Here is a 25,839-nt window from a genome sequence, read left to right as displayed (position 1 = left end):
ATTTCACCCCCCCCCCCCCTTTAAATTATATGATAGCAAACATGTATTTTCAAAAGACAATACTGGTCTCCCAGACTAGCAATGGAGGACAAAAATGAAGAGAATATAAAATATATTTATTTGTGTTCCAAAGCAGAGTTTGTATGGGTCTGGAACAACATAGGGGAGAGTAAATTATGACCATTTTTTTTTTTTTTTTTTTTGGTGAACTAACCCTTTGAAGAACAGCTTAATGTTTTAGTAAAGTAGCTTTCTGAAAGCAATATATTTATTCAAACAATTTCACATGCCCTCACACTAGTGCTGCCATTATAGCCTCCTGGAGCGCTGTGGTAGACGGAGAAATTAAACAACCACACAAAGTGTTGAAACTTTAAAACAGACTATTTACCTATCCTTACAGATGTGAATACACCTCTACATGAAAATGGATAGTTTAAGTAAATGTTTTCTTTTTTCAAATGCATTTCTCTTTTTAGGCCACTGATGAAGAACAGGTGGTGACTGGGATGAATGCTGGTCAGAGAGGAAAACGTCCTTTCCCCTAAACTGATGCAGCAGTGATTTTAAAGGAGGACGCTGACCTGGATGATGGAAAAGATGACACATGCTGTGCTGATGGGGCTTCTCCATGATTACATCAATTATGTTAAAGAGATCATGAAAATTGACAGTGATGCATGATCTGTATTCATGGACTATGAAATAAACTGTAAGTGTATAATTTGTAAATACTGTGTTAAATGCTTGTTCTGTGTTGTTTAGTAGTGTTTACACTCTGTCATTCATACACATTGTTATAATATCAATGTTAATGTTTTTTTTTTTTTTGTGTAGTGTCATGCTAGAATAGTTGGTAAAGAACTTATTGTATAATAGTGTTTCCGTACATTTTTATACAATATAAAAAAAAAACCAATTTGATCTTAAAAGTTATATTCAACAAATGTTCAATGCTTTATTTATGAACTCTATAGCTGTAAATGCCATACTTTTCTGCATTTCTTCTTACATGCGTGTTACTTTTTGACATTTGTCTTGTTTTTAATAAATATATACCTTTTGATAGTTATTATTTGTGTGTAAAAGTGATTTTTAAAATAAACAAGATTTGTAAGTTTAATGCCTAGCTCAATTTGGGTTCATTTTAGCCTAGCAGCATGACGCCTCTGCCCTCGATGCCTGTGAAACGTTTCTCCCTCAAACAGCACGCTAACGTTACTCCTTCACTAGTAGAAGTAACTACACACCGCAATATAAACAACATATCTGCATGTTCTCACATCACGTCATTCTTGTTAAATTATAATAAGTAAATAAATATCAAAATCACTTTGCTGAGAATGAAGCACCACTTACCAGCTTCCGCGGTGTTGAAAATATCCTCTGGCAATTAAGAAATGTGCGTGCATTATTTGTATTATTTCTGAATAATAATAAATTATTATTCAGAAATTTGACTAATATTTAGATTGGGCATTGGCAGGCATTCACAATTGGCAGGCATTGCATTGGCAGGCATTGCCGTACTGTGCCGTACCATTCAGTGGAAAACACCATAAGTTGCAACATCTTGCTACTGGGTTACCTCAGGGCTCAGTGCTTGGACCACTTCTCTTTTCACTTGGATCTGTCATTCAGGAACATGTTTTTTCCTAACACTGCTTTGTTGATGACACACAACTCTACCTCTCATAATTCCTTCCAGGACATTCAGAAACCCTTTAGTTTTTTAGTGATTGATGATTGTTTAAGCTTCACAAACCATATTGTTGCACTGGCCCAGTCCTGCAGATTTGCCTTATACAACACTTGGAAGTTGCCTCTCTTAATCAGTTTGCACTGGCTGCCAATAGAAAATTCAAGGCTCTGATATTTGCCTACAAGACAACCACTGGCTATACTTAAACTCACTTTTAAGACCTATGTGCCCTTCAGAAGCTTGTGTTCTGCAACTGAATGGCGCCTTTTGGTCCCATCCGAAAACGCACAAAATCACTCTTCATTGACCATTTCCTAGTCTGTTCCCTGCTTGTGGAATGACCTTCCTGGCTAAATCTATCTTTAGCCATTTGAAAAAAGCCAAATGACCCAATGATATTATCACTTACTTTTTCTATTTCTATTCTGTTTTCTCTATTTATTTACTTTTTACTTAACTTATTTACCTATTTTAACTTAACTTATTTACTTTTATATAAAAAAGAGAAAATCCTTGCTACGTCCACTTTGCTGGAATAACTGGGGCTTGTCACAACACTTGCATACTTAGTCTAAAGTATCATATTATTACTCTATTAATTAAATTACATATAGATATATTTTACTGTCTTTATTGTTTAGATTTTTATAATGCATTATCTTCTTGTAGATCCATAGTTCACATTTACAACTCTGCATGTTTGCAACGTAAAAACGTGAGTTGATTTTTACACTGGTCTGAACATAAACAGCAGAAGAGCTCACTGAAAATGCACATTCATTCTCTGCCAGGAGGTGGTGCTTTTAAAACATTTGAAGTTTATTTGTCCTTTTTGTCACCAAATTTAAGACCACTTGAAATCACAATTAAGACTTTCTTGTACCATTTAAGACTTTTTACGGCCTTTAAATTTGATTTAAAACACTAAATTTTACTTTTTAAGGACCCGTGGAAACCCTAAGAATTATTGTTTTTCTATAACACTTTTTATTAAAGTGTTTGATAAGACAAGTCTCTTAATGATTAGAGAGTAAAACTAGTCCCAGTTCCCGAAACTTCCTGAAAAATCTGGTCTTAGATGTGAAGGTGATAGATTTCTGACATATAATGAACTCAAACAGCTACAGAAGTGAGAGGACCTGTTATGTCATGTATAACTCTCCAGGTGAAATATGATCCAATCTGTCTTCATGTTCTGCGTCTCTTATCTTCTTTCCATGTAGTTTTGCACTGCCTGGTTGAATACAGCAAGAAAAAAGTCTGCGTCGTCTTTAGTTATGCACATAGGAGGTTTGATCCTGAAAGTCTGGAAAAGAACAGGTGAGAGGGGGAAACATTTTTTGAGGAAAAAGTAGGCTGAGCAAGACTAAGTTTCAAATACTTAAATATGGACTTTAAAATATATTCCTTAATGTTGTCTGATACAGTATATTTACCAAAACTGCATATTTTTACCAAATTAACCTAAAAAAAAAGCACCTAGAAAAATTATGAAATCTTTATTTTTTATACTGTATTTTATATTACTTATATACTAAATGAAAGTTAAAAAAGTATTTTGATTTTAATATATATATATATTTAAGTTATAACTAATGTGGCCCAATGGTTAGAGAGTTGGATTTGTAACCCGAAGGTTGCAGGTTCGAGACTCTGTGCTGGCAGGAGTGTAGGTGGGGAAGGGAGTTAATGAACAGCACTTATTCCACCCTCAATACCAATGACTGAAGTACCCTTTAGCAGGGAACCCCCAATTGCTCCCCGGGTGGTGGATATATAGCTGCCCACTGCTCCGGGTGTGTGTTTACTTCTCACTGCTGTGTGTGTGCAGTTGGATGGGTTACATGCAGAGCACCAATTCCGAGTATGGGTTACCATACTTGGCAAATATCACAACTTTCATACACATTCTATATTACTAAAATATAAAAAAATAAATTAGTAATAAAAGTAAATATATATTTTAATAGATGTTTTTTTATATTTACTTTTACAAATTGTAAATGTACTTATATAAACTAATATGAATTTAAGTTTAAAGTCTTTTTTATTCTGTACAAGGTTTTATAAATGCATTTTATTGTAATTGTTAACAAAATAATTTTTTCATTAAAAAAAAAGAAAAAAGAAATGTTGGTTCCTTTAAGTCCTGGACATCTACCTTCCTGCAGATTTCAGTTCCAAAAACACACCCGTCTGTAATTATCAAGTGCTCCTTCAGATCCTAATTAGTTGATTCAGTTGTGTTGGAGGGTTGGAGCTGAACTCTGCAGGAAGGTAGATCTCCAGGAACAGGGTTGGACACCCCTGCTTTAAATGTACATTCAGTGCTAACTGTGACTAACTGTGTCCATGAGTTAAGAAAGCAGGATTCCTGAGGCACTGAGCTTCCATGCCACTACAGGACTGAAGCGAATCCCTGAAATACCTTTCCCATTGCTCAAAATCCCCACACACCCTATGCATTCATATTCCACCTTTGCAAGAATCACCTTACACATGGCCTTTCAGATAGCCCTCACCTACCTGTCCATACAGCCCCCCTTTTCCGATCAGTACACCCATGTCTTTAGTGTCCTCGAAGATCTCAGCCATGGCCTCAGAAGGGAGTGGGTCCCTGCTGGCCTAAACATGGGTTTGAGAGAGCTGTCAGTGGGGTTTTAGGAGAACGATTTATCGATTATTGATGTGCGTTTGGTTATGAAACGTAGTCTGCGGACCAAACAGATTTGTAGTTATTCACATCATTCTAAGAAAAAAGTAAGAATTGCTAGATATAAACTAAAAATGCAGAGATATTATCTCACAATTCTCAGGAAAAGGCAGAATTGTGAGAGAAAAAGTCACAATTACTTTTTATATTTTTTATTATGAGATGTAAACAGCATTTTGAGAAAAAAGTCAAAAATGTGAGATATAAACTCACAACTCCCAGGTACTGTATAGACTCAAAATTGCAAGAAAATAGTCTGATTGTGACATAACATGTTGCAATTACTTTCATATTTTTATTTTCATCCTGTGATTGATCAGATCAGTATAATATGAATGAACGTTACATCTGTTAACTTTAATGTCTGCTTCTTTCACCTTGTCTTTGACCATCTCCACCCCGATCTGAAGCCCCTTTCCTCTCACGTCACCGATGATTTCGTACTTGTCTCTGAGTTTGGCCAGTTCAGTCAGCAGGTACGTCCCCACTTCAGCACTGTTCTCCTGCATCTTGTCCTCTATTATTGTCTAAAAGCAATATACAGCATTTCATTATTAGTATTATTTAAGTACTATTAGCTATTATAAATGATTTGACATAAATAAAACTACACTTAAATACAATTGTTAAAAACTTGCAAAAATAAAAAGGAAAGTAACAAGTGGAGTAAATTAGAAACTGCATCTGTCATGTTCCCGTAGGTCCCTTTATTTCTTTTATTTTCATTCTTTTTTTTTGATTGTAAACCATTGATTATTTTAATATACTGAATAATATACTGATAATCTTCACACTCAAAATGACAATTTATGCATTCCCTGTTGTTTACACCAATGTAACTGTACACAATCCTGAAAAATAAAATGATTTGTGCTTACATCTAGCACTGATGAGGCGACTGCACATGCTAATGGGTTTCCTCCAAACGTGTTGAAATGAAGTCCCTTCGCAAATGACCTGGCAATCTCTGCAAAAAAATGCAAATCACATTATATCACAAGATTTTTTCATCAGGATTTTTATTCATTTGGCACTGATTTAGGCATTAGGTGCACTCATAATTGTAGACATTATTATATGTAAGGAATAATTGACTCCGGGCCATTGAATTATTAGAAAAATAATGCACACCCGAGGTGGTGATGCGACCACGATGCAAAGAGTAGCCTGTGCAGTTGCCTCATCAGTGATAGACGTAATTATGGTTTGTAGTGCAGTTCTACCGTTTACCGCACTTTTATTCTTTTCACTATTTTGCTACAGTGGCTAATGAACCGTAAGTCTTGCACACACTTGCAGAAACTGAATAAATATTACAAAGCCATAAGCAAGTCACACAATAAGCTCATCTAAATTTCCCTCTAGCCTCACCTGCTGTGGTCACTACAGCCCCCATCGGGAAGCCATTTGCTATGCCCTTTGCCATGGTAACTATGTCCGGAAGAACATTATGTCCTTGGAAACCCCAAAAGTGGCTTCCTGTGCGGCCAAAGCCTGTCTGGACCTAAGAGAACCAAAAACATCTGCCATTAGTAATAATTTTATTCCATAATCAAACAAGCATTTGCATATTACGAAGCCTTAAACAAAAAAGAAAAATATATATATATTTTGAACATATTTTTTGTGTCAGAATATTTTTTTAAATAAGTAATTATTTTCTGTACCTCAGTTTTTGAGTTGTTTAACATCTCTTTGTTGATTTCTTAATTGACCAAAAGTTAAGATTTTTTTTTTCTATACAAAACTGGATTAAAATTGTAAAATAATCAATATTGGTTTCATACTGTATGTCATACTGTTTCTTTTTAAATAATGGGCCATATGCACCACACACAGGATCCATGAAAATGACTTAAAACATTGTATTACGCATGCCAGGCCGGTAGTTGGCAATGTCACTTTGAAGAGAAAAGGCCTGTTCACAGAAAAAACAATAACTATAAAGATAACTAAAATAGTACTATATTATACTATTAGCGTCCACACCAGAGGACAATATTAGTCTCTTTATTCCAAGCACACGTTCATCTGCTCACAGTATTGATTCTGACTGGTTGTCAATGTTTTTAGCATTCATCAGTTAGAAAGAAACGTCCTGAAAGTGATTCCAACAATAAGTTTCTCTGTGGCTTTATAGTTATCGCTGTGGTGTAGACTCTGCTATTCTTTAACAAGAGAATGATTTTTAGAACGATATCTTTATCGTTATCTTTAAAGTTGTCGTCCTTGGTGTGAACAGGCCTTAACACTACACAAACACATAAAAAGCATGCGCATGATTCACAGTTTTTACAAATTAGCAGTTTTTTAGTTTACATAGAGACTGTCGGGTTTTTTTTTTTAACCAACACATTTATTTTCGTTTTCAGACCTCATCTGCTATGCAGATTCCTCCTTTCTCCCGAACAAGCTGGTAGGCATCTTTCAGGTAATTTTTTGGGAACTGAACAGCTCCACTGTTACCCTTGTAGAAAGATAAAAATTATATTCATGATATAACGTGCCACATGTTAATATTTGGGAGCAATGAGTTAGCCCTAGTGGAATATTTAGTCAATGCTGGAAATTACATACATTATATATATATATATATGTGTGTGTGTGTGTGTGTGTGACCCTAGACCACAAAACCATTCTTAAGTGTCAATTTTTCGAAATTGAGATTTATACAGCATCTGAAACGGGCGAAGCCAGAAATGTTTAAGTGGGTGGGCCTACCTAAAACTGGGCAAAGTGTAGCATATGAAAACTGCATATCAAATTGGCAACAGAAAATACGGCAAAAAGATTCAATGCACAATACTACTAAAGCATTGAATAAATTAATTTTAATTTCAACATTAACTAATAAATTATTAAAATTAAGTTTTATCTGTTAACCATACCTGAGCTAACGAAAAGTTGAAATTTTATTAACTAATGTGAACAAATATTAACGAATAATGTACCAAATGTAATTTATATTGTTAATGTCAGTTAAGGCATTGCCAAACATTAGCTAAAGTTAACTATGGATTATATTAGACGCTGGGGCTTCGCAGATGATCTCACAGCTGTCTGTTCGCGTTCAAAGGAGAGTAACGTTAGATATTGAGGACCATAGAATTGAAACTGCAAATATGCAGTTCGTTGTGGAGATAAGTATTTAGCAAAAAGTTTTTTTTCTTTCTACAAAGAATGCATCTATTTAGTGGATCAAACACTGTACCTGTGGTAATATGCTTTAAACACTTTTGTCTCAGAAGTGTCTAATCTATAAATTCATCCTCCACTGCTCTGGTTTCATTTGTAGGCGGTCCATATTCAGTGCTAAGACCATAGCTGTCAACCCTCCCGTTTTTTCCGGGTTTCTCACGTATTTTAGGTCTTTTCCCGCTGTCTTCCCGTTTTAGTATTTTCCCGTTAAATATCCCGTAATTTTACACTATGTGTTAACTCAGAACACGCATCTATCTGTGTCTGTGAAGTGGCTTGCACTTGGGTTGCTTGACCTCCAGTACAACAGGTGGCAGTAGCTTAGGCTACCATCGAAGAAGAAGACAGTTGCAGCGGCGCCAGCGTGCGGGAGGAAGAGGGAAAAAGTAGCGGGAAGTGAACTTCGAAAGAGTAGATGAGTGTGATGTGCGATGATGGATTAGGACGCCGAATGCCAAAATCACTGAATTAATCACCAACCAAAATTATGCCGATATTTGAGTAAATGGGAGTCCACCTTCCACTACCTGACAAGCAGCCATGTAGGTCCAAATTATGCCTACTGCAAAATTTGTCGTTGTCAGGAAAAACGACGTTTCTCAGCACGAAATTATTATTAATATTAAATTATTATTAATATTACCTTGTTCATAAATAAATCACTTTTAACATATCAATTGGTCTGTCATTCTTTAATATATATTGTGTAGTTATAAACTCTTTAGACTGTTAATGATTAGTGCTTTTTTTTTTAGTTTGTGGATAAGAATCGTGTAAAAAAAAAAAAATCCCTTATTTTGGGGATGGATTCCGGGAAATGTCCCTTATTTTCAATGTTCAATGTTGACAGCTATGGCTAAGACTTACATTTCATTTGGGAAATCCAATATATACTTTTTAAAAACTGAATGAGGTTTGTTTCACTATTTTCAAATTAAACTTACAAATGTAACAATATTTTAAAACAAGCGTGTCCTCCTCACGGCGTTAACATAACTGTGGGTGGGACTAACTTAAACTGACCAATCATTATTTTTGCAAGTGTATGGTATGCACCTATAAGAAAATGAATAAACTGCCTGTAATTGACAATTAAACTTGTTTTAAATATATTTTAAAGCACTTATATGAAGTTATAGTGAAACATATACATTTATAATTATCTTTTGATAAAAAATATTCATCTGGAAAATTAACAGCTTCTCACTGGGTGGGCCACAGCTGAAAATGGGTGGGCCATTGCACAATACATATATAAGCTTTCCATTGATGTATGGTTTATTAGGATCGGACCATATTTGCTCAAGATACAACTATTGAATATGGAAAAACATGGAATCTGAGGGCGCAAAAATATCTAAATACTGAGAAAATCGCTTTTGAAATTGTCCAAATGAATTCTCAGCAATGCATATTACTAATCAAAAATTACGTTTTGATATATTTACGTTTGGAAATTTACAAAATATCTTAATGGAACATGATCTTTACTTAATATCCTAATGATTTTTGGCATTAAAAAAAAAATAATTTTGACCCATACAATGTTTTTTTGGGTACTGATAAAAATATACCCCAGCGTGCATGAATGGTTTTGTTGTCCAGGGTCACAAATGACGACAGTATATACAGTACAGATTACAGTTATTTTCACCATTACTAACTTTTCAAAGTGCTGGGTTATAACTGTGATTTTGTTTGACAGGGTTTGTTTCAATGATAACTGATGCCCTTGTTAAACTCTATAGAAATATAGGGTCCAGACAAAACCTTTTAGGTTCCCCAAAGAACCTTTCAGTCAACAGATTTTCAAAGAACCATTTTTTCCTTCTCTAAAGAACATTTTGGAGAGTAGAAATGTTACATGGATGGAAAAGTTATTTCATGGAACCATAGATGCCAATAAGGAATCTTTATTTGTAATATTCTGTATGCGTATGTATACAGCTGCCTACATAAAGAATTGCCTTTAAGGTCAATAAAGTTAACTAAGTAGAGGTGAATGATGCAGATTTCTCAACATTTCACCCACTTTTGCAACTGGACAAGAAACTGTCTTTAATATATCTTGACAGCTGATTTAATGCTGATTTTGAGAGCACTCAGTTTATATTTTCATAGCATTTATGTTTGATCTGATTCCATTCATACTTGAGTTTCAATGTAAGATGTGGTGTTAATCAAACCTGGATGGGTTCTGTAAAAAAAGCAGCAATGCGATCGGGAACGGTTGTGGCAAACATCTCTTTTAGCTCACGAATATACATGTCATTGGCCTGACAGTGACCTGAGAACAGAGAGAAAGAGATTCATCTACACGATGTGACATTTGTGTTAACAAGAAGAATTTGACATTTTCTGAAGAAAATGTGAGCGGTGCTTGTGCTAAACAGGGAATCATTGATTATATGTGAAATTTACAAGAAGAAACAGTTCATTTATTTAATTTTTTTTAACCCTTTCAAAACATTTGGTTAAATGTTTGGCTGTAGAATTTACAAAAGAGTATTACCTTTATATTGAAAATAGTAGAAGTCTATGATATGTCCACATTAAGCTAGTGAATGTGTGTTTGTACCTGGAGAGCAGCTGCATTCTCGGATGGTTTGAACTGAGGAGTCTCTACAGTGGCTTCCTCCCCAGAGTCCCCTGAACACGTCTGGACACATGGTCTACAGTGAACACAACCCATATAGGAACAAAAATTATATATATAAATTAAAGATTTGCAAGAAAAAAATCCACAGCTCAAAAACATACTGTTATAATATCTTTTTCAAATATGATAATGCAAAATGTGTAAATGCTGAAAATGAAATTTATTTATTTTCCATTACTTGAGAAATAGACTTTTTTTTGGTATTGGATTTTTTTTTACCTTGTTTAAATCATAAATCTTAAATCTTATGCTTAAACTATTAAAATACTATTTGCAATTAAGAAAAAAATAACTTCATTCAATATATTTTAAAGACTTATACAAATTTGCGTTACAATAGTCATATTTTTAATCTTGTTAAAAATACCTTTTTTATTTGCAAAAGCACACAATTCATTAAACAAAATGCCAAAATAAAATATGATAATTTGGTCTTACAGTAATTCTGTTACTTTTGCATTAAACAAAAACACTATATTGTTATATTGTTATGATGTTTCCTCTTCTGATGTGATTTGTGGACTTGACCCAGAGGAATATTACATTACATAAAGCAGGTAGCAGACAGGAGAGATATGTGGGTGCGAGACGTACATTATGGCAGCCCATAGTAGTGGGGATGTGATATTTGTACCGTGTGTTGGATGTCAGACCAATCGCTTGGGGACTGCCACCATGATAAGAACCCCTGAGCACACAAACACAAATGATGCCATGATAATCTAAGGCTGTGCAGGGCTGCTTGATCTGTCAGAAACAGCTTTCCCAAGAACTCACCATATTCTATTTGTTCAAAAATGGGCAAATAAGGTAAATCACCTCAGTGTGATGACGTCAAAGTTTCCTGTGTGAAGCCGGGCCATTAGTACTGCAAGGTCATTAGCCTCTGAGCCACTGTTGGTAAAACAGACAACCTAGAAATGAAGACCATTATGATATTAATGGCAATGCTTCCACCTGTTTGAGGTTTTTTTTGCTGAAAATAAATGCACATCTATGTGTGTGTGTGAATTGGAAAATCTTATGAATTCCAACATTAAAAGGCACAATCAAATGTATTTGTCAAATTCTGTATATTTATACTTTATTTTGATTAAGACTTTAATTATAATTTTGTTTTTTATATATTATATATAAGTAATTTATCTTTTTAGTAAGTGATATATGACATATTATACTGTATATATATATATATTTTTTCATTTATGTATGTTATATATTTTAATTATTTTCTACAGTAGGCAAGAGAATGCTGCATGCTATATAGTATATCCATTATGCAATGCGCTCAACCTTCCTCGTCCAGGAATAGCAGTGGCTCCATCAATCATACAGTACCTTCAGTGGGTCTGGCAAAAGGGATGCTAGTTTCTCCGCATACTCCTGCATTTGTGGATTCACATAGATGGCTGTTGTGTGCCATAAACGCCTCAGCTGTTTCTCAACTGTCTCTGTCACTTTCCTGCAACCATATTCATAATTAAATTTGACAAATAATTCAACTTTGTAAACAATTTTTTTTTAAACAGCAGCCCATGTAAGAGCTCATTGCAATAACACAGCAAATCAATATGCATTAATCTAATTACAGTTTAGTCATTTAATTTCAAGCTTACTATACTGCACAGTCATAAAATAAACACAAATGTTGCATATCAACAAACTGAACCTTACGTGTTGCAATGCCCTACACTAACAGTAACGATCCCTGCAAAAAAGTCCAGATAGCGTTTTCCATCCACGTCCCACAGCCACTGCATGTAACCCTGGTTTATGAAGACTGGCTTCTTGTAGTATGTTACCTTCATAGTCATGGGGTTGCAGTTGTGTTTCCTTATGTCTAGTAAACGGTCTTTAGACATGCCCTAAAGGAGAGATTCGTTCATTGTTAAAAAATTATTTGATTTCTCTCTGATAATTATTGTTAGAAATGCCCTCAGATATAAACCTCTTACCTGATATGGTTCAGGTTTAAAGTCAAATGGGGGAATCTGGGGCAGGATAGGTGGGGGGTGTTTCACTGCTGATTTTTGGCAAAGCACACCTGGGCAGAGATACATTTAGGCAGTTATATGCCAGCTCTTATGCAAAATTGATATTTTATCTTTTAACATGCAGGAAAGCCCAGCCCTGAGATCTGCTAACCTCCTCGAAACCTTGCAATAGGACAGAAGATTTTCAGTTTTAATAAAGGACACATTTCGAATACTGTATATTTTTTTAAGATAGATAGATAGATAGATAGACATTGCCATGGTAATGTCCAAACTAGATATGCACCGATCAGCTAGGGATTGGAATCGGATGATTTTCCTTATGATCGGCCAGTAACGGTGACCGGCCGATTAGTCTAACTTCTTTCAGATTTTGAGGCAATTGGTTTTATTACCAGTAGCACAAGCAATAATGTCAGAACTTGTTTCTCACATACGTGTCATTCGCTCCTGTTAAATGGTGCTTTTATTGCACATTATTTTAGTCATTCCTGCAGGTTTCAAGCTTACACAAAAAGTACACTCTCCACCACTGATCTATTTAGTGGAGCACAGGCCGTTCTCAGTCTCAAACAGCTTGTAAGCCACAAATACCAAAACGAGTGGCTAACTGTGCTAAAACATTCAAATACATTTAAAAAATTATGTCAATTTGCCCATCTTGGCAAGAATCCAGTTAAACACCGTCAGTTTTTGAACGTTAAATAGTTGAGAAAGAGAAGATCTTTTTCGACATCACTGTGACCGTCACTAATGGTCTAAATAGAATGATAACCTTTGTTCCACCTTCTCTCGAGACCTTATGTAAACAAAGTCATGCCCATAACCCCAGAGGCGGAACTCCTGCATGTAGAAAAGCAGTTTTACTTATGGCTCATTTTCTTTACCTGTCTCACCTTGAGAGACCTGGTACTGGAAAGAACAATCTAATTTATATTTCACCATTCAATTCACCAGATGGTGCAGGTGCCTTGAGTCCCTGTGAATTGTGAAGATTTTTTTCTCTGCTGAACTGCAGTTGGTAGAATTACTATTACTGCATTATTGTTCATAAGGCTAGTTATATATACTAGCAGTTCAACTGGGATTATTCTGATTTGCTTTTCAGAGTATTCATCAGTAGATATTGAATATTGGTGAGTATTGTATATTTTTTCATATCCTATATCACTGTTCGCAGTTGATGGGATTGATAAAGGCCTGCTAAGTACTGGTGCGGGTCTTTGGATTCGTGTCAGCTTGATATATTTCAACAGAGCATGGTAGGTTGAGGGAATGCTCATCGGACAGGCATGATCATATGCACCAACGCAAACACTCATGTGACCGTTATGACTCCAGACACAAATCAAGCCTTGAGTTTGTGGCTGGCAACAGAAGGTGGTAACACTGATACTCATCTGCAGATCCTAGCAGCTATTCAGAGTTTATCATGGAGAATGGAGCAGTTTGAAGCTAATCGGTCCTCGTCCTCATCTCCACCTCCCGGTAAAGAGGATGTTCCAACAGATGGGCAACAGTCTTGTCCTGGGGAAGGTGTAAAGGATGATGATGTGTTATCACATCTGGCTCCCCACACTCTCTTTGATGAATCACAACAGTCAGGAGAAGGGAGCCAATGTGATCGATCTCATTCAGACTCTGCAGAAGTTGATGATGAGTCAACAATGAAAGAGGAGTTTCCTTTAAATACCCTTATTACTAAGGTAATTAGTGCAGCCAAGATTTTTGGCCTGCAGTCTCCATTGTCTTATCCTGTTCCTGCTGGGGGTGTATAGGAAGGCATATCTTAGAATAGTTCTGCACCTTGTATTCCATTGGCAGACGACTACACGTCTATGTTGAGAACAGCTTGGAAGAAACCATCTCAAAAGCCTCAATTTAATGCAGCCTGTAGACGGTTGGCCAATGCCCATTATCCTACAGGACAGGATTGCCTTAGGCCCCATCCATAATTCCATTAAACCCTCACTGTCCCAGGAAGGAGTGTACCAAAACTGACCATCTGATTTCACATCACATGCTGCCCATACAGGAAATGCTTTGGCTATCCTGATAGCAGCTTTGCGAAAAACTAAAAACTTTGTCCGCCCACTCTCAACTGACACGTGATGTGGGGGAGGCAATTTCTTAAGCTATTTTATTTCGTAGACAAAATATAGCTGGCACAAACCACTTTGCCTGATGCCTTAAGAGGTGAGCTAATAAATTTGCCAGTTATGCCTGGTCAGGTCATTCAGAGGTACAAAAAGTGCTTGATAGGGCAGAGCGCTCTGTCACAATGAGGGAAACTGTTCAGTGAGCCTGTCATGAACCTCCCACAGCCTCCAGGCAGAAGTATAAAAAATCCCAAGGAATGCAACATCCTGCTTGGTCTAGGTGCACTGGTAGTAATGGACCTGCATAGGGGGGCCCAGCTGTCAACATTTCCACCCAACTTTTTTGGGCCAGTTGGGTAAAAATTGTCTCAAACCCATGGGTTTCATCCACCATAGCTTACGGGTACAGACTGTACCTCCACCCTTTTCAAAAGTTGTCAAGGACCCACTACTAGAGTCCATACTGGTAGAAGTGATAGAAAATCTCTTACAAAAAGGAGCAATTTCAAATGTGCCCTTCAATGCACAGAAGACTGGATTTTATTCAACCTGTTTCATAGTTCCAAAAAAGACAGTGGTCATCATTGCATATTAGACCTCAGGGGACTCAACCAATACTTGACAGTTCTTCTATTCAAAATTATCCATACAAGGATTGTAATGCACTCCATAAGTCCAGGATAATGGTTCACATCTCTGGATCTAAAAATAAAATGCCTATTTTCATGTTCCATTGCCCAGAGAACAGGCCCTTCCTCCAGTTTGCTTTTCAGGCCAAGCCTTTCAGTTCAAGGTTCTACCATTCGGCCTGTCATTAGCAACAAGTATCTTCACTCGGGTGGTAGCAGCCGGCTTAGCTCCCCTTCAGTTACCTGGGATCAAGATCCTGCCATATCTGGACAATAGGCTAATTTGTGCTCCTTCCCGAGAACAGGTAATTCTGAAAACAGAAAGAGTTCTAGCCCATATTCCGTTTCTGGGGTTCACTGTGAATTGGAAGAAAAGCAGTCTCAAACCCAAACAACAAGTGGATTTCCTGGGTCTACAGATCAATTCCTTCACAATGGATGTATGTCTTAATTCTCTGAGAATAGACAGATTGGAGAAATCAATAAATCACTTCCAGACAGGGAAGATTTTGACAGCCCACAGGTTCCAGAAAGTATTAGGCATGATAACAGCAGCATCGATTGTAATTCCCTTAGGTCTGTTGAGGGCATTCCTTATACAATAGTGGTTAAATTTTTTTCATCTTCATCCAAGAGATGACCGGAGGAAGAATATGTGTGTTTCATAGGCCTAAAATGCGACCCTTACTTCCCTGGAGGAACAGGAGTTTCCTTCACAGGGGAGCCACATTGGGGAATAGTGCCCAGGTAGATCTTATTGTACACTTTTCGCTCCTTTCCCCTAATACCTCAAGTTATTCGGAGGTTCAGGGAAGGTTGTTATGTGATTTTGCTAGTTGCTCTATGTTGGCCAGGAAGACCATGGTTTTCAGAGATGATTCATCTGATTCAGGGTCACCCGTGGCAGCTACCATAATGGGCATATGTCCTATCACAAGTGGGTGGCCAAATTTGGCATCAGAACCCAACGGCTCTGCATTTGTGGGTGTGGCACCTGCAGAGCCCATCCCTCAGTAGCTAGATGATGCTGTGCGGGAGACTTTAAACAATGCTAGAGCCCCATCTACTTGTGCTAACTATGCCATTAAATAGAGAATCTTTTTCAGAAGGGTTGATGGCCAGCCAGTAGGCCGACATCCCTTGGTATGCCAGTTTTTGAAAGGGGTTCTTCATCTCTGTCCAAATCACACTCTATGGGCACCAAATTGGGATTTGCCTCTTGTATTAGATTATCTCACTAAGCCCCCATATGGACCATTGGCTTACACTAATCTTAAAGCTTTTCTCTTGGCCATTTGCTCTACAAAAAGGGTAGGATAATTATGTGCTTTATCTGTTAGCAATGACTGTCTATGTTGGAAACCAGAGGGCACAGGGGTGTCACTTTGGCCAAACCCTGCCTTTTTACCAAAAGTAATTAATCTCCAGTTTAAGAATCAAATACTGGAGATGGCACAGTTTCAACCACCTTCACAGACAAAACAGAAAGGGCTTGCTTTTCCTATGTACTGTAAGGGCATTAAATTTTTATGTGAATGTTACTCAGCCTTTGAGAAAATCTCATTCTTAGCTTTTTGTTTGTCATGGAAAGGCCAGGCTAGGGTTGCCATTTTCGAAGCAAAGTTTGTCACACTGGTTGTTTGATGTTATCTCCGATGCTTGCAGAGGGTTGCCAGTTCCTGTAGGAGTTCGGGCCCATTCAGCATTTGTACCATTTGTGCATGTACATTACATACGAAGTCAGTGCAAAGATGTGAAATTCCTGCCAGGCGACACAAAATGCATGACACATTTGCTGCAAGCACAAAATATTTGCCTCAATCGCATCTTTTGGGTGAGTTCAAAAATTTTGACTCAAGCTGAAAATTCACCTGACACGTTCTCACGCAAGCCAATCAGCAAAGAGTTTATTAGCTCATCTGGTTGAATCAGAAAATGGAGGAGTGCATTATTGTAGCTGTTTGCAGGCACCCCGAAAAATATGATACAACTTCACCAAGTTGTGCCCGCCTATGTATGGTGCTGTGAACACAGATATGTCTGCGTTTGGCTTTCTGGCATTTTTGGGACTTCCACAACAGGTACAAATCAGCGTTCTTATTTATTCTTACTCATGAGATGTTTTTCCCCTCACTCACGCAAATAAAAACATAGCTAGAGTTAGGGACGCAATGGGCATATTTGGTTTGCATTTGGTGTGAACACACCATTAAAGGAACCGCAGTCCAATATTCCTGCAGCTGTCTGTCATGTTAATCAAAGAACAAAAGATGAAGAAAATCACTTTCTGCTCTTGACTGAATACTTTTTATAACTTAAATGGTAAGCATTCATTTGTATTTAATTTTTACAATGAAGACATTTTACAATGTAACATTTTACAATGAAAATTACCTTTTGATAAACATTTACTTTTGATTACTTAAATTTCTGTATTTTTTTTTTATACCTGAATAAAAACTTAACCTGAAAAACTTAGTTTCATAGCTCTCTTTATTTTATTGCATGTACTTACATTATTTTTTATTGGTTCGTATTTTATTACTGACTTTTTACTTGTGTTTTTTAATGAAACTCTGCATTAAAGAAAAGTAGATTTTTGTTTGTATATGCTGTCAATCGACCAAGAAAATTGCAATCAGTGCATCTCTATTCCAAACTTACTTATTTTGAACAAATCGTCAGCACACCATTATGATTTTGTAAGTCAATGCTCAGAAACCCGGACTAAAGATTATTTTGAGCCAAAATACTGTATGCAAACACAATTTATGCAACTAAATTATCAAAACTTCACATAAATGTTTAGGTGTCCTGTAAGGGTAGGTTTAGGGTTTTGGTGTAGATGTTAATAAACCATAAGTTTACATGTAATGTTAGCATTTTTTGTTGTCGAATTGTACTATCCACTGTTAGTTAACCTGACAGGGTAACATTAGCACAAATGTAAGTTAAAAAACATAATTCTTACCGGTACCTTTGTGGAATTTCACACATGCATCCAATGAATTCCACGGGTCCATTTTCCCGAACAGAGTCGGACCGTGTAGCCGAGAACAGACTTTATGCATAACTGCTGTTGTAAAGATAAATTCTTCTGCTGCAAATCCACAAATTAATTGTTGATTGTGGTGAATTCTTCCCCTAACATAGCTTGGGGAGTGGCAAGCTCAGCCAATGGTATGTGGGGGTAAAGTCTGTATCAAGGTAGATTTCACATAGGGCAGGGCTGTTCATTTAAATATTATCTTATATTCAAGAAAAATAAATAAAATTGAGATTCTTATTCTTATGATGCAGTTAATTCAAGGCTAAAAGTATATGAAATCAAGATTAATTTCATCAGGTTGTGTCTACGATATATAATAATGCTAAATAAATAAATGTAAAGGTCCAGAATATAAAATGTTCTGTAGATACTGTAATAATATTTTCAAATAAATGGACATTTAAACAGTAATAGTAACAATAATAATTCTTGTATTATAATTATTATATTTATTATTACAACTAACATGTTAACTTTTCTCTTTTTGTTTTATCAAATGGAAAATGCCCTCATTATTTTTTCCCATTCCTTTACATTTTTTTTCTTCTAATTTTTAATTGCGTTATCATTGTATCACCAGGCATTGATTTTTTTTAATCTTAAAATATGAAAATTCTCTATAAAACCATGAAATAGATTTTATAAACTATGATAATCAAAAATAGTCAAGCAATCCATTACAAAACTCTGGAGATACAGTATACAATATTTGTGTGTGAGTTAGAAATCTACTATTAAACGAGATTAATGCTTTTACGTGAAGATTTATTATTCATGAAACAGAGAATGTATGGCTGGTAAACAATAAAGATATAACTCATAAATCAACAAAATTAGATGGGATAATTTATGTATGGCTTAGGCAAACCTAAAAGCTATTTATTGGTATATAAAGTATCTTTAGGTTACATATAAATGCATTTCTACATATATAACTATTGAATAAACATTTTATGTAAATGACCCCTTCCAAAAAATACTCTTCAGTCTGCTTTCAGAGATTCATGCATAACATAAGGCAACATGTGGACGTTGACTCTTGCACTTGGAAGAGCTAAAATTTTCCTTGTAACTGGTTTAATAGTTAGTGATTTATACATTAACAACATGACTGTTTGGTTGGATTGAATGCATATATGCAGAGCTCTAACATATTCAAAATATCTTTATAATTTCCTTTTTAATATCAACGCAAACATGAATCAATAGCTACCTATGATTTAAGGATTTACAGACTTGGAAAAATAGATTCTCTAAATATGTCAAATCATTACAAGTTAACATAAAATGGCATTCATAACCCATTTGACTTCCAAAATAACATGCATCTCTCAGTAAAACAGCATTTAAATATACAGTAGGAGAATTCCAGTGGCAATTCATGAATCATGATCATGGATCATGAAAAGTAGGCTTTCCATGAAATTTCCAATGAAATAAAAAAAACAATCCCTAAATGGCTATTTGGCTATTGACTAATATGCAGCCAAAAGGAAAAATTGTATCAGTGGCACAGCAGAATTTAAGTGAATTTTTCAGAAACTTGTATTAAAGACAATCAGGTCCATTTCAGGTTCATTTTAACTTTAAAAACTTCATTTAAAATTTTTAAAGCTCTTTTAATTGTAAAGAAAATTGTTTTGGCATTAATAAGTGTCATCTCATCAAAGTACACAATCTGTCAAAGAAACTAAATCGATGACTTCTCACACTCTTAAAAATAAAGATTCCAAAATTGTGTTTTTCACAGCAGCACCATGGAAGAAATATTTTTCCCCAAAGAGCATTGCAGTTATAGTTCTTAAAATAACTTTTTTTTCTTAGTGTGAAGGACATTTGAATAATCTAAAGAAGCTTTTTCCACTATAAAGATGTAATGGAAAGGTTCCATGGATGTTGAAGGTTCTTCTTTATTTTCAATAATCCAGCCTTTTACAGTGCTTACATAAAAGTTCAGACCTCAGCTGTGAAACAAGACCCTTACATCTAATACAATCTAATTAAAAGTGATTTTTTTAAAAAATATAAATCCACTGAAAAAAAAAAACACTGTAGCAAGATCTGAGATTGGAGATGGAGTGCCTGTTTCGGGGCTTGGCATGATTTGTTGACAGTTTAGTGGTTTTGTGGTCGGCTTGTTCCAGCTTGTTTGTTTTTTCTACATTCATGCATTGGACCACTGTGTGCTAGTAGGCAGGCCCGTCGCAACAAGGCAGGCAAACCAAGCAATTGCTTGGGGCCCCGAGCTGACCTGGGGCCCCAAGACAACGACTGGTTAAGAATAAAATGCAACGACACTGTGTGAGCGCCCCTTTGATCGTCAATGCAGTAACATCTAATGACACTGTTATTGGGATCCCCCTCAAGGGGGCCCCTCTCAGTTGTCGCTGACAGCAGCAGGCCAACCAAGTCAAGTGATCTTTGCTTTTTTTTTTCGAACGGAAGGAATATGGTTACTGTAATATGTTTTTTTTTTAACGGGATAAGGAAAACGCAGATCAGAAATCGCAGACTGCAAGGAGTCAGCAGTGTTTTGATTTGAGGGCTCAGGCAAACATAAAGAGAACGTCGTGGCGTGTTTCGATTGCAAGAATCGCGGAATCCAGTCATAAAAACGGAATTTACAGTTTAACGCAGAATGACACGTAATGTGCCAAATTTTGAATGAATGAATTAAAAATAGGTCATTGCACTTACATCAAACCACGATACGGACTAACATCTGTAAATATTAAGCAGGAACAGTCTGTTTAAATATGAATCCTGCATGTTCTGCGTGTCTCTGTTAATGAAAGGAGCAGAAGCGCGTCTTCCTTGAAGACGCATTGAAGCGCGCGTGACGCTCGCGGTGATTTCAGTCTCTCGTCTGATGTCTCACTAAATAAGGATGTGAACGCATGAACAACATCTACAGAACTGCTCTTAACAAAAACTTTAGTTTGCTTAATTTTCAATAATTAAAAGATAAATTAATGTTTGGTGTTTAATGTGCATCTCAGAAAATGCTTTATTTAAAAACCCACCTGAATGGCACTTAAATGCACTTAATTCATCTGTCAACTTATTGTCATTGTTCAAAGTTTTTTTTATGTATGCATTGCATTCTATCCATTTAAAAAAAAATCTAAAAAAGGAAACTTAGTTGTTCATTTAACTTACCCCTGAGCTGGTAATAGTGACCTCTTTCAATATGCTAACAGTGAAATGGTAAAACGTACTTCACAGGTAATTTCAGATTTTTGTTTAAATTATTTCCCAGCTACACCATCAACTTCATCCTCAACATCAACAGATGCATCACTTCTCAGTGCTGATTTTTCCGCTATAAAGCACAAAGTACCGAAAGCTCTATAATTATAGCTGATATCCTGCACAGCCCAGAGTTTAAACTAAGTTTGTGCTGTCATATTATTAGAAGAAAAAAAAAAAAACAGTGCAAATCACTATTGAATTCCCACCAAACTATTTTTTCAAGCAGTTTTTGCACTGTAAACTTTTTTTTAATTTATATAAAGTGTGGGTGAACTTAAACTGTATGGCTATGCTGTGGTTCCTGTAGGCTTTGCGTGTGTGTGTGTGGGGGGGGGGGGGGGATGTCGGGGGGCCTCTATGTCCATTTAGCTTGGGGCCCCCAAATTCCTTCAAACGGCCCTGCTAGTAGGATGGCATTAAGACTACATAACAGACTACATAAACTACATAACCGTTTCCCATCACCATCATGCCTTCCTGAGGCATCACACTGTTCCATTGGTGGACAGCAGGTTTGCAGCAGTGAGATGACTGCTTGGTTGTGCACTGATCAGCCTGGCTGTAATCTGTATGAGTCTCCAAAACTGTATGAGTTTCTTTCTTCTGCTAAACACAAAAGAAGATATTTGAGGAATGTTTGAAGAATACAATTCTTCCAGTACTATGGAAGGCAATGGCTACCAGCAACTGTTTGGTTACCAATATTCTTCAAAATATCTTCTTTTGTGTTCAACAGAAGAAAGAAACAGGTTAAGATACAGGTTTGTAAAAACCTGAGGGTGAGTAAATGATGAGAGAACTTTCATTTTTGGGTGAGCAATCCCATAAGGCAGGGTTGTTCTGTTTATTACTGTGAAGCTGCTTTGATTTAATCTGTATTGTATAAATAGAAATAAATGTGACAGCTTAAATTAACTTGCAATGGTTGCATAAAACAGTACTAAATAGCATTCAAACGTAGCCTATGTGTCATCAGCTGTCAGAAGGTACAAAAAACAAAAAAATGCTCCACCAAAAATGTTGCAATTACAGAGTCTACCTGAAAGCTAACCTGAAAATGTTTTAACATTTGATTTGGACACAAGCCTTTTCCGAGATTCATGAGGGATCTTTCTATTACCTTGAGCAATTGTTTGTCAAATCCTTTGATTTTTGGTCCAGGAACAGGAAGCAGCAAACAAAGATTCACGCTGAATATAAATATTAAAAAAAAAATGAAAAGCTGAATGGTGTGTCATGATGATCATGTTCTCCAGCCTGATTTGAGAAATATGGCTTCTTCATTTTACACCATGATGCTTTTTTTTAGAATTTTAAAAATAAATGTTATACAGTTTTCAATTTTCAGTATGGTCTCAATCACTTGGAGCCCATTGTATATCGAGTGCATTTGTGGATGCAGTTCTCAACATGTGCTTTTATGAAAATACCATTCAACTACCATTCAAAAGTGTGTGGTTGAAATTTATTAGATTAAAAAAACTGTAAAAAAAAGAAAAAAAAAGTTATATGTTTTAAAATGTAATTTGTTCCTCTGATGCAAAGCTGATTTTTCAGCATTATTACTTACAGCAAGTCTTCAGTGTCACACGATCCTTCAGAAATCATTCTAATATGTTGATATGGATCTGGTCCAGGTCTCATCAAAGGTGTGGCCGCCCCCACATGCCACAGTGATTATGTCTTTTTCCAGCCTGAGATTGCTGACACTTTAAGTAAACATGGTACTGTACGAATAACCCTAACAATTGTGACTGACATCTGTTTATTTAGACAGAAAGAAAAATCTAGATCAGTTTCAGGGGCCCATTTTATACTCTTTTATAAAGGAATGGAGACTTAGGGCCATATTTTAACAATCTAAGTGCATGGTCTAAAGCGCATGGCACAAGTGCACATAGGACATTTCCTAAACCAGTTTTGCCAGTTTAAGGGGATAGTTCACCCCAAAATGAAAACTCAGTCATTAATGACTCATCCTCATGTTGACTCATCCCATTTCAAAACTCTTAAGACCCACGTTCATCTTTGAAACACAAATTAAGATATTTTTGATGGAATCTGACAGCTCTTTGACCCTCCATAGCAAGGGTACTATGGTCAATGTCCAGAAATGTAGCTAGGAGATAAAATAATCCATGTGACATCAGGGGTTCAACTGTAATATTACAAAGCTAGGAGAATACTTATGTAGTTTTGTGTCAGCCACACGCTGATACATTGTTTTCGTTCAAATCAAAGCAAAAACAACGTAGAAAACTTATCAACATGGCACAGCTGACACAGAACAACATACGCTGTTTGCGTTTAGTGGATACTCTCCATAGGTTAGGATTTGGAATGACATGAGGCTGAGTAATTAATGACAGTATTTTCATTTTTGGGTGAACTAACCCTTAACGATGGGAAAAATGGTCGGTGCACCAGGCACATGGTCCAAAGGGGTTGTACCTACTGTATGTCGGACTCATCGAAAAATACATTGGCAACATCTGTATTAAAGAGAAATTAATCCCTGTGTACAATGTTTAAGAGAATAAATAGCCTCGAGTTCCACACATAGGCTTTGTTCTTGATCACTGGATTCATTTTTTTCCCCCTTCCATCAGATTAAAAGTGTGAAATGAAAATGGGTTACAAAATGAATTCTTCTCATAAACTGCCTCAAGATTATACCCAGAGAATACCCCAAAAGTTGTTATTTCTGACATGTTTATGATTCATTGATGCAAATACAACCTTTAACATATATCTTCTTTAACATATATCTTTTAACACATACTGTTTTAATTTCCTTCTAGCCCTGATGGTGACTGTCACATTATAGTCTAATACAGTGTTTCCCAACCTTCCTTTACTCACGACACCCTTTGGAAATTGTAACAAATTTATTGCACCGTACATAATTTATTTTGTCACAATACTTGAATTTATAACTTCGATATGATACTTTGAAAAGTATTTGGTAAAAATATATTCGGTAAAGCAGGGAAGAATTGCAGAATATACTGTAATACAGATATTTTTTATATTATTAAAAAGAAAGTTGCTCATCAATGGTTGAAATCAGTAGGCTAATTTCTAATGAAAAGACCAATTTTTATGACAGATTTTAATGTAGGCTTTTAATGTTTGTTTGATTAAATATCAAGTAAATATCAAGTAAATACTAATAATAGCACAAATACAAAATAACGATAGGCCTACAAATAAAATAATATGCTCAATAGTTTTTCAGGCACGTCTAAAAGTAGGGCTATTAAGAGATTTCGCTTTTAATTTTTTTTTTTTTTTTAATTGACCTATTATCCTATTTATATTTATAGGATAATATACAGCTATTATTATCAGAACACGTGTATTACCTATACAGCTATTATTATCAGAACACGTGAGCATAACATAGCGGTTATCGAATCAATGAATGAGAGGGCAGCGCTACCAGAGTTGTCCATATACCTCACCATGTTACATCTCATAGGGCTATTGTAAACAGAAAAATACTGTACTACAAAGATGTTTCCTGTCAATTGGTATAACATTTTTATAATTTCCTTTTCAGCAAAAACCCTTTTGAGATTTACTAATATAATCATCCTGACAAGATTTTCTCTAAATCTCTAAACTGGGCTAATTATTAGCAGTTACATTGCATTGTAGGATTTCCATCCTGGGGTGAAAAGCACAAATGTGCGATTAGCCCTGAATTACCCTTCTACTCCTTGTGGTTTTATAATGAATGCCAATCAAAACCAGAAGCATTGCATTCTTTATTAGAACGTTCTGTTCCGAGGATGAGGGGGAACGATCCATTCCGTTAAACAGTTCACACCTACCAATTATGTTCTTCACTTTTCATCAGCAATCTTATCATTCCTCATGTCGTTTGGTGTTTCCGTGGTGGTTTCGCAGTTCTGCAGAATTTTATGTTTAATGTCTTTATTCACTTGATCAGGGTCAGAAGCACACTTTAGGTTCTGCTCCACATCTGTGTCACTGGCTAGGAGTGATATAGCCTCTTCTCCCTTTTAAAGATCAATAATGTCATTGGTCAGATCCAGCTGATGAGTAATATTGTATTTTTTGGTCCAGTGCAGTATCTGCAAATGTACAATTTTTATTTTTCACTCAGTAGCAATCACATCGCTAAACTTAAAAATAATCTATTTGCTGAACATGTTTCTTATACACTATGGCATTATATTTTATTTTTATTTAAATACAAGTATAAAGGAAAGTCTCAGATTTCTAATAATGCAATCATCTTTCTAATTATTTAAATATTGCATGTCAAAACATTTTTATTGATAAAACTGCAATTTTAGACATGATTGGTTATGAATGAAAGAGTTTCATACATGTTTCGTTACATGAAAGATGGAATGGAAATGTTATGTCGACACTCAGGGCCGTCGCAAGAGGGGTGTGAGGCCCTTTGTGAAGTTGACGTGTGAGGCTCTCAGCAATTTTGTGGGTGTAAGGGGTGGGGGGGGGGGTGCTAGTACCGTTGCAGTCTGTCAGTCATATGATATTAGTTGGAGGAG

General features: G+C 36.0%; 1 protein-coding gene across 1 annotated transcript; it reads right to left on the bottom strand.

Moving 5' to 3' along the window:
• Positions 1-2,878: 2,878 nt before the first annotated feature.
• On the bottom strand, positions 2,879-18,065 carry LOC127942278 (alanine--glyoxylate aminotransferase 2, mitochondrial-like). Its single transcript, XM_052537961.1, has 14 exons — positions 17,966-18,065; positions 12,228-12,316; positions 11,947-12,137; positions 11,611-11,734; positions 11,092-11,186; positions 10,867-10,960; positions 10,192-10,285; positions 9,800-9,900; positions 6,790-6,882; positions 5,787-5,919; positions 5,294-5,382; positions 4,793-4,942; positions 4,229-4,327; positions 2,879-3,008 (listed from the first exon to the last, which is right to left on the bottom strand). Exons 1-14 carry the CDS (start codon positions 18,063-18,065, stop codon positions 2,907-2,909), a joined length of 1,554 nt encoding a protein of 517 aa, XP_052393921.1. The 3' UTR covers positions 2,879-2,906.
• Positions 18,066-25,839: the final 7,774 nt, after the last annotated feature.

The sequence above is a fragment of the Carassius gibelio genome, chromosome A21 (assembly GCF_023724105.1).
Source record: "Carassius gibelio isolate Cgi1373 ecotype wild population from Czech Republic chromosome A21, carGib1.2-hapl.c, whole genome shotgun sequence".
NCBI lineage: Eukaryota > Metazoa > Chordata > Actinopteri > Cypriniformes > Cyprinidae > Carassius > Carassius gibelio.
This window is presented reverse-complemented; position numbering and strand designations above follow the sequence as displayed.

Bases quoted from the DNA above. Each gene is read 5' to 3' on its own strand.
- LOC127942278 (XM_052537961.1), bottom strand. From the start codon at position 18,065: ATGCATAAAGTCTGTTCTCGGCTACACGGTCCGACTCTGTTCGGGAAA. The intron at 10,961-11,091 runs GTGATTTACCTT...TTGTGTGCTCAG, and splicing joins TTTGACGTCATCACACTGAG to GGGTTCTTATCATGGTGGCA. The intron at 10,286-10,866 runs GTACGTCTCGCA...TGTTCACTGTAG, and splicing joins CTACTATGGGCTGCCATAAT to ACCATGTGTCCAGACGTGTT.